We start from the raw sequence: 9,906 nt of genomic DNA on the forward strand, positions 1-9,906 counted from the left end.
ATTACCAGATATTAATGTTGAGTTTGGTTAATACAATCCTGGATTACAATATCACAGGATGGAGACAAGTGTTAATGGTATCAAAATTAGCAACAAGCTACGAGCGTAATTTTACTTATTACTTTAGATTTCATTGTGCCCTAAATCTATCACCTAAATATTTTCTACATTGTAACAATTAATTATAAATGTTATGAACAAATTTTTTATTTTGTATATTTAAAGTTTAAGATTAAGCTACTAAGTAAACTTCCTAAAGTGGCCAAGCAACTTCATTTAGGAAGATTTTTTGTACAGTACGTATCATTAGGAATTTGAAAATTAATAAAAACATTACTTATCTCGAGTAAACGCATCTTCTTACAGAATTGTGTAGACAGGTGGTACAATAAGGGGGTGAAAAAAAAAACAAGAAATCTCAAATATATTTATGTATTATGTAAATGAGTATTGAAACAGCATGTTGTATTAGTCAAAAATTTCGTACAAAAATTGAGCCTGGAAACTCATCAATATCATGGTCTTGTTACATCAACTTGTAACTTTGTTAAAAACTTTCTTTGTAATGTTAAAAAATACAAAAGCAATATTAATTTAATTCATTTAAAAAGATACGTTTTAATGTATAAATTCTTGATATTAACTATAATCTACATAAAAGCATTATAACAAGTGCATAAGATATGTGTATTATGGTACAATACAAGCCCATAATGTATTATATATATCATTATCCAACAACATGACTACATGATTTATATTTTTTGAGTCTTCCATTTCGTTAAACCATTGTAACTTGTTATTATCATCTTCGATTTTCTTGAGGCTTATTTAAAATATTGACTTAAGAGCTGATTCCATCTCCAAAGGATCGGTTGTAGGTGCAAAACGGCTGACCACATGTCCTTGTTTGTCAATAACAAATTTAGTGAAGTTCCATTTGATATCGTCGGTAAGAAATCCGCCTTGTTGAGATTTGAGCCATTTCCACAGAGGATGAGCCTTGTCCCCATTTACATCAATCTTTTCAAACATATCAAACTCAACATTGTAGCGTTTGACGAAGTCCAAAATCTGTTGTGCAGTGCCTGACTCCTGACCACCAAACTGATTACATGGAAAGGCCAAAATTCTAAGTCCATGAGAATCCTTATACTTCTGATGGAGTGTCACAAGCTGCTTGTAATTTCTGTCAGTCAATCCACAGTCACTTGCCACATTAACAATTATAGCAACATGTCCTTGATACTTCTCCAATGATACATTATTTCCATGTATATCTTTGGCATGAAAATCGTAAATGGAAGTAGCGCGTTGCCAATCAGTCTCCTGGTCAAAATTCTGACGTTCAGTCGCTGAACAATGTCCTTGATCTTGGTTCGCACAATCCTCTCCAAGTACCTTTGCAGCACTCAATATCATGCACAAGAACATAAATCCTAGAATTTTACAACGCATTATTAAGCAGTGCATGAAGCTTAAACAACGAAAGCGAACTACTGATATGCACTGATTTATGTACAACTTTTATATTCTGGTAGAAATCAGCTCTAGTCATTGTCAAGAACAAAGGTCGAACGAATGACTAACTCTGATAAATAACATGCGTATCTTACCTAACATTTTAACTTGATTATCATGTACGCTCGAATGAGAAATAACTTTGCTAATATTCAGCGAAAGATGCAACACAGCCGTTAACCAATTTTTGGTCCCGATAAAAACTTAACGAGAAAAGTAGAATTGAAGCTTGTGAAACTGCGTAGCGTTTGACGATCGTTCTGTCAATTTTCTTTTATTGCATTATTTTATCGCGACTAACATGAATCAAACATAAGTACTTATAACTAAGAGAAACAATAACACAGTTAATCAATAAATTTATATATTTAAACATTTTAAAATTAATATTTAATGATTTTGTTTTACATTTTTGCAAACTCTATTCAAAATAATTGGCAGAAGAATATATATTATATTTCAAATAGTGGCTTTACCGGCATACGGTATATGCGATCCGTTCTCACATATCTCGTGGACATAGATACACCGTCAGGAAGTTAGCGCGGGAAAATCAAAATTTGTATATTTATAATGCTTAAAAATTGCTCCTTAAATGCTTCATATGTTTCCGTAATTGCTCCACTGCTACTATGCAGTGATTAATAAATATTCATTAAAACAGAACATTTTTATTTTTATTGAAATTCCAAATAACCTAGCAGATTTTCATATGAGTTTTTTTATGAATTAATTGCTCCCGATTTGCTCCCAATTGCTCCACAATTAGTTTTTTAGGAGATAACAGGCCTTAAACTACGTTTACACGGCGGTCATGAACCGGTTTAGTTAATACTGATCTAAAGGAATTGGCCAATCCTGAATTTACCAAGTGTGTTCGAAAATGAACCGAGGCAACGATGTTCGCGCACTCTCGGCTGATCTTAGAACGCAGCTGTCATAGGTGTGTTCGCAAACCAATCATAATGTTCACGTTTGCAATCGAGCTAAGTGAAAATCAAATTTTAATTATTATTTAAAGATGCTTTAATTAAATAAAAAACTAATTGTGGAGAACTTGGGAGCAAATCGGGAGCAATTCATTCATAAAGAAACTCATATGAAAATCTGCTCGGTTATTTGGAATTTCAATAAAAATAAAAATGTTCTGTTTTAATGAATATTTATTAATCACTGCATAGTAGCAGTGGAGCAATTACGGAAACATATGAAGCATTTAAGGAGCAATTTTTTAAGCACTATAAATATACAACTTTTGATTTTCCCGCGCTAACTTCCCGACGGTCATAGATACTCAAAAGTTTGCCGGTATGACACGTGTGTATTTACATATGCATAACCAATCAAGTGTTAACATGGACGTCCTGTAGACGTTACATGAAAAATAACGGATATTTGATATAATAATACTATTTTGTGTTGATACTTAACCTATGCGTTAATATCATCGAAGAAATGACTTAGATAAAGATCTGTATTCTATATATGTACAGCTGTTGAAAAGTTAACTCTATTATACTATCAAACAATCAGTTGCTCCTTCCTTTCCTAACAAAATTATCAAACAATCATGGTAAGTATAAATTGTTTATAAGAAAAAATTTAATGAACATAAAGTATTATTTGCTTGGTATTATTATTACAGGCTCGAAATGCAGAGAAAGCAATGTAAGTAAATCTAAAGTTATGTTTTTAATTATTTTGTTTATATTAAAATGTTTCCTAAAAATAATAACTAATACTGACTTTAGGACCACTCTTGCTCGGTGGCGCGCAGCCCAGAGCAATGAAGGTGCAAGAAAAGAACAAGAGAGACGTCCTTATTTAGCTTCTGAATGTCGTGATCTGCGAAAAGCAGAAAAATGGAGAATGCAAATTATAAGAGAAATTGCAAAAAAAGTTGCACAAATACAGAATGCAGGATTAGGTGAATTTCGTATTCGTGATCTCAATGATGAAATCAATAAATTACTTAGAGAAAAACGACATTGGGAAGCTCAAATAAAAGAACTAGGTGGACCTGACTATTCTCGCGTAGGACCACGTATGTTGGACCATGAGGGTCGTGAAGTGCGTACAATTCAATTTTACTCATCCTGCAAATATTAATTGAGCCTATGTATAAATTATTTTAAATCTTCTAGGTACCTGGTAATCGCGGTTATAAATATTTTGGAGCTGCTAAAGAATTGCCTGGAGTAAGAGAGCTTTTTGAACAAGAGCCTCCGCCACCTCCTAGAAAAACTAGAGCAGAACTTATGAAAGATATTGATGCTGATTACTATGGATATAGAGACGACGACGATGGTATTTTATTGCCATTGGAACAAAAAGCAGAACAAGAAGCTAGGGAAAAGGCAGTACAGCAATGGCTCGAACACAGTGAAAAAGAACCCGAAGCTGAAGAGGAAATAGAAACCACAGCGCAAAAGTCAATACCATCCCAACAGGATATTCAGGAAGCCTTACTTGCAAGGAAAAAACAGGAATTACTGGAGAAATACGTTCTTTAATCGGTATCTTCTTTTTTTTCATATATTTTCATCTTATTCCTCTAGTAAAAACTACGAATAAGTTGATCATTTTAATAATATTAGAGTACACTTTTATAAAACGCGACAAATGTAATTATTATCATTAATTTATAATTACATAATAACATTCATTAAGGTAATTATTTTGTGCAGAAGACATTTAAATTTCCATGAGTACTTGTTCAACAAAGTGTGCTTGAGATAAAATGTGGACATATATCCAAAAGCCGTCTGTTTATAATCACCGCGGACCATGATTTTTTATTGATAAATGTATTATAAATCCAAAAACAGTTATAGTTATCAATACCAAACATAATAATGAGTTAGTCCTATCCTGTCATTTGCTGAATATAACAATAAGGACGAGCCGTAGGACTAACTTACAACCTCAAAAACGTTACCATTATCTTGTTCCGTGCCGATTATAAATAGATTATACATAATGCAATAATATCACTAAGGCCCAGAAGTTCCCTAAGACATTTTGAGTACGTCTACATAAGCTGTCATTAAATAAGAACCAGATGTGTGCTGCATATGTCAAATCATAATTCCATCTAAATATATATTTTCATACAAACAATGATAACTATTCCACTTATTGCATTTTCAAATACAATAGTAACCATACAGTGCTAAAAGAATGCACTAATGACTGCAATAATGAACTTCCGAAACCTTGTAATGATGTATCTATGATGTAAATTGGATAAAATGGTTCGAGTACGCTGCGTCAGTATATAATTAAATTGTCCACAATGTCTACGATTACAATTCGCGAATGCCTAAAGTTAAAAGATAGTTCACAGCATCTGTTTGTCCGTTATTCAGTCGTCTGTTTCATCAAATATTTAATCTCCTACGTAGTAGTAATATATCACTACTCCACTATTTGCCTAATTAGACGCTCTACGTCTATACAATTCGTAGTTCATTGTTATAATCGATCGTGATCATACTGTTACTAAAATCACATTTGCATTTATACGGTGCATTTGCGAGTTTATTGTGCGTTATTGAGTTTTTTTTTTTCATTTTTTAGTTAATCTACCACATCAGATTTCTCTCGCGACGGCCTGTATAGAAACGAAGCTTTTTTGCAGAGTCAAAATCCGTTACTCGAACCATACTCATTTAATATGACAGTCAAAATCTGCCGTCTCGAATCGAATGAACAAGCATTTAAGGATTAAGGGATGAAAGGCACAAAGTAAAAATAATGAAAAGTGAGACTCAGGCACAGATTAAAGTCAGAGAGCTCACGTCACGGATCGACGTGTCGGTCGTTGTATCTCGTGATTATGAGCCAGCTCGAATCAAGGAAAACATCCTCCTTGGTTCGTCCTAAAGTAATATTAAAGGGACGATCAATATAGAACGTGTCGCAGTATCGGAGTTCATAACTCGGATTAATACCACGTAAAAAAAGTCGATTGTAGTGTGAAACCTGAATTGGAGTCTTTTTTTTTAACTCTTCCGGGGGACTGGTCCATGTATACCACATCCCTATTTGCGACGCATATAACTTTTCGCCGCCCAAGTACGTTCCCTGCACGAGACTTACATATGTCAAGGAATACTTATCCGTAACAGGAACTCTTCGATGATCCATCACTCAGGGACGTAGCAAGGAATGCCAACGTTGCACCTGAGTGGGTTGCCTCGCGGCACGCATATCGTTCCAATGCTGTAATTCTTCAGCACCTGAACTGTTTAGACCAAGACAAAGCCAGCCAATCATTTCCCGACCCTTTCTGCCCATTCCTCCTCTTCGACGGTTGTACACTGACAGGAATAGTGTGACATCCCCCAGTTGGAATAACGCAACCTGTATATTTTACACTGTCACAATACAATACTCTGCCTTGTATATTGAATTCATACTAACTTATTTGATTTTACCTGAAATATGAATGTCTCCTTATATAAAGGATTGGGCTGTGCCCGTTTAAGGCCAGTTTTTGAACGACCCATCTCATGACCGTTACTATTCACCAGGGACAGTTTAACGTAAGTATCTGGTGGCCTCGTGTCATTTCCTCCCCCACCGCGAAAATGAGAACCTTTGATAATCTCCACAGATAGACGCCCAGTTGTACCGTTATATGCTAATCCAATTAGAATCTCAGCTATGCTGCCACCCTTCATGCTACTTCCATACGATGGCACAGTTGGTGAGACATAGGATTGAACAGATTGTTGAGAACCAGTGGAATCACTTCTGGTTAGACTGCTACTCGTTCCCCATTCTTGAACCTATGAATTAATAATGTAAATAAAATAATTAAATACTATAAATATCTACAAAGGGAATGCTAATAGTTTTGCATACTGGGGATGATGGTGGAGGTTGTAATGTCAGCCACAAAGTTGTTTCCACTTGAAGATTAATTTGATCGAAAGAAACTCTAGCTTCTCCAAGTAATCTTTCTCTCCGGATTCGACCGCTCCATGAATAAACTCTCAGTCTTACACCCATAGCATTTACATCCTCAGGATTAACTCTAGGCAACAGGAAACTCTCCATGTATTGTGGTGCTGTACCCTGGCGAACTTTTGTTTTACGGCGTTGTTTCTTAGATGGCAATAATACCAGGCGAACTTGGCTACCACCTATGCCGGACGGATAGTTACGTCCTTGTAACACATGAACCTATTAGAAAAATTAATAAAAACCTATAATTTTATATAACTTGTGTGTAATAAAAACAAATTCACGTATTCATATTTACCGTCATCTCACGCATCGGTGCGTCATACATAAAAGCAACTTCCAGGCTACTAACTTCATCTGTAATAACAGGCGTCGGTACGATTCCATCATTTGCTGGAGCAGTGTGCTCTTCCTTCTGTCTTTCTTGTTCTCTATTGTCCAGAATAATGTTCGAGGAACCGACTTTTACTATACACTGCTGTATAAATTAAATACACCCATATTATTACGTTTCGCTGTCATATTGTTGTTATCTTTACAGGATGAGTTATCCTAGACTCCGAATCTGGAAGGAGCCTCCGTATGTACTAGATGCGCTATTCTTTAATCAGATTACCCGCACCTACAGGCAATGTGTTCTTGATGTCGTATTATAAACATGTCAGGGTACTGATCCGCATGACAATTTTCTATTCGAATAGTTCACTCGGTTTTCTGTCAACAATTGACTATAAATTCTTACCAATGACTCGTTTACAGAGTCATTCAAGTTGCCGTGTCAATCTCATCTTAACCGGTGGATGGGGGTAATCTGATTAGAAAATAGCATTTCATAAATATGACGGCTCCTCCCAGATTCGGGGTCCAGGATAACTCACCCTGTATATTCTAAACTTTATGTAACAATACCTGTTGTTGATCAGGAGAGTGTTCTTCGGTGCAACTACTGGAAGTCGTACCTCCGTCTGGAATGGTATTAAATAGTAAATTAATTATTGCAAATATAATATATACTTTGCAGACGACTTACCTACGACAGCGGGTCCATCTTCAGCTTGGATGGTAAGAGTATCCGGCGGAGGGTGTGGTCTAGGAGAATTTAAACGGCGAAGAGCGTCTTCTTCCGAGTCTGAACTTGTTTCTGGATCTGAGTAAGAAAATGCCTTGCCTACAATAAATAGATGGACAGTTTTTCTCAATTATATAAAATTCAATCTTGAGAATTAATTTAATTGAATTTAATACCTAAGTTCTTAGACAGTTGAGATATAGAACTGTTACTGGATTCACAAAGAGGTACGCAAACACCCCCGAAAAGAGTCGAAGAAGCAGACGGCGTGAAACACCACTTCCGGGACAGATAAAGGAACAAGACCAACAAAAGTGCTCCAAAACCAGCAACAGCACCCAGAAACGCTGTAGCTTCCACTGGTACTGAAACCATTGACCCGTAAATATGCGTTCCCATTTGTATGCAGCACACGACACCATCAAGCGTAGCTGAATGCTGCTTATAATTAGAGTGAAGAAGGATGAACATTATCAGGCAGAATATTTAATTTAAACATTCTAGTTTATCGTGAGATCTTTACGCAATTCATAAACATTATAAATGAGCAATGGGAAGAATGGAATGCAGATAGGAGATTAAATTTTTTAATTCCCATCTTTGCGCAATGCGGGGTAACGTAATATTCTACGGACGCTATTAGACAGCCATTCATTTAATGAAACGCAAACTGAAGATCTTTACTCTTATTCTATACAACGATACGCCAAGTTCAGTTCCACGCTTTTACTAACATATTAACGGACTTTTTACACTACTCGATTATATACATTGGCACGGGGTGCTAAAGCAGCATAACAAATGTGTATCGCAGGAATAGTCGTTGCGAAAGCATTATAAAATTACAGAACCAATTCATTTTCCGTACATTCAAAGGTGTTCTCTGGAGAGATACACGTAATTTTTATGAATATTTATGCAAGGTGCGATTTGCTTTTAGGAACGTATTTCTTCAAGCAGAGTGGACTTACCCGCTAGAAAATGGTCTGATCCAGTCAGAATCATGCTCGCCCTTTCAGCGGGTTTCTGTATTTTGTTCGATGTTCCCAGAAAACTTGCTTACAAATGGAGAATTCATTATCTGGAGTATAGGACGTTGTTCGTCAGGTTTGTTTGATTACAAACGTGGTTATACGTCGAATAATACGTGGGCGGGAGTATACAGCACTCTGTTGCTTGTCAAGACGTGCGCCTGTAAAACTTCCACCTGATGCACGCTTGCGCCTTACGGGTTTTCATCGACGACCGGTCATGTACATCAGTCACACACACACGTCTTGCGAGCATCCGTTGGAAAGTTAGCGCGGGAAAATAAAAATTTATATGCTTATAATGCCTAAAAAATTGCTCCTTATATGCTCCTTATGTTTCACTAATTGCTCCGCTGCTACTGTGATGATGGTTAATCAATATTCATTAAACCAGAAACTTTTTACTTTTATAGAAATTCCAAATAATCAAGCAGATTTTCATATAATTTTCTTGATGAATTAATTGCTCCCAAATTGCTCCATATTGCTCCGCAATTAGATTTTTATTTTATTAAAACATCTTTAAATGACAAGTACAATTTTTTTTCTCACAATATGATTGGTTTGCGAACACACTTACTACCCTGCGTTCTAAGATCGGCCGAGAGTGCTGCGAGCATTGTTGCCTCGGTTCATTTTGGAACACACTTGTGACAGGTACGTTCCAATGATTATGTTCCAAGCTCAGAATTTAAAGAAAATAAACCAATCGTGCAATGTTTGAGAAGACAAACGTGGTTCGTCGATCCCACTTAAATTATTAACGCATGAAAACGTATGCTGAGTTTACAAGCACCGGTTTTAGACAGGATCTTAAATATGACTACCAGAGGTGAGTACTTAGGGAGATGCACAACGCTACGATCTTAGGCGATATCAAAATTATGGCGCCAAATGAAGCGGCAAATCCGGAAGTAGGATTTTGTGATCCTGGCCTCCGTCGACAATGCATATTCCGTCGTAGCCGAGCTGAAAGTGATCACGAACGTGCAGCGTGGCCGGCAGAGGTTCTCCGCAACTTACCCCTGGTTCCCAGAGCAACCCTTAGAACGAGGCCACTCATTAGATATTGCCTAAATATTTTTTTGTTATCTTAAATTCGAGTGCACAGTGTAAGCTCGATAAGATTTACTAAGACAAAAGTCAATACCTCATGCCTGCCTGCGTTAAGGAGTGCAGCGATGCGGTGCTAGCTTCCAGCATTATTTAACAATAGTTCCAAGCGGAACTATGGTTCCAACATTGAGTACTAGAGAGAACTACCCCGGAACTGTTTGAAACACAATCTGAAAACAACACTGAAAACCAGCTCCT

General features: G+C 36.4%; 3 protein-coding genes across 6 annotated transcripts; 1 reads left to right on the top strand and 2 right to left on the bottom strand.

Moving 5' to 3' along the window:
• Nucleotides 1-418: 418 nt before the first annotated feature.
• Nucleotides 419-1,988, bottom strand: LOC107269072 (probable phospholipid hydroperoxide glutathione peroxidase). Its single transcript, XM_015742523.1, has 2 exons — nt 1,617-1,988; nt 419-1,439 (listed from the first exon to the last, which is right to left on the bottom strand). The coding sequence occupies exons 1-2, from the start codon at nt 1,621-1,623 to the stop codon at nt 832-834; spliced, it is 615 nt and encodes a 204-aa protein (XP_015598009.1). The 5' UTR covers nt 1,624-1,988; the 3' UTR covers nt 419-831.
• Nucleotides 1,989-2,585: 597 nt separating this feature from the next.
• LOC107269070 (pre-mRNA-splicing factor ISY1 homolog) lies at nt 2,586-4,638 on the top strand. The gene is made up of 4 exons (XM_015742520.2): nt 2,586-3,094; nt 3,167-3,189; nt 3,273-3,591; nt 3,666-4,638. Exons 1-4 carry the CDS (start codon nt 3,092-3,094, stop codon nt 4,032-4,034), a joined length of 714 nt encoding a protein of 237 aa, XP_015598006.1. The 5' UTR covers nt 2,586-3,091; the 3' UTR covers nt 4,035-4,638.
• Nucleotides 4,639-4,796: 158 nt separating this feature from the next.
• LOC107269069 (synaptotagmin-14) lies at nt 4,797-8,788 on the bottom strand. Of its 4 annotated transcripts, none has more exons than XM_015742519.2 (8): nt 8,533-8,788; nt 7,738-7,926; nt 7,523-7,639; nt 7,402-7,457; nt 6,791-6,970; nt 6,391-6,711; nt 5,961-6,314; nt 4,797-5,886 (listed from the first exon to the last, which is right to left on the bottom strand). In XM_015742519.2, the coding sequence occupies exons 1-8, from the start codon at nt 8,564-8,566 to the stop codon at nt 5,674-5,676; spliced, it is 1,464 nt and encodes a 487-aa protein (XP_015598005.1). In that variant the 5' UTR covers nt 8,567-8,788; the 3' UTR covers nt 4,797-5,673. The 4 variants fall into 4 exon arrangements, with proteins under 4 accessions (XP_015598005.1, XP_015598003.1, XP_024942082.1 ...); XM_015742517.2 differs by having other exon boundaries at nt 7,523-7,660; nt 8,533-8,787; XM_025086314.1 differs by having other exon boundaries at nt 7,523-7,660; nt 7,738-7,999; nt 8,533-8,787.
• Nucleotides 8,789-9,906: the final 1,118 nt, after the last annotated feature.

Source organism: Cephus cinctus, unplaced genomic scaffold, assembly GCF_000341935.2.
Source record: "Cephus cinctus unplaced genomic scaffold, Ccin1 Ccin1_scaffold0597, whole genome shotgun sequence".
Taxonomy (NCBI): domain Eukaryota; kingdom Metazoa; phylum Arthropoda; class Insecta; order Hymenoptera; family Cephidae; genus Cephus; species Cephus cinctus.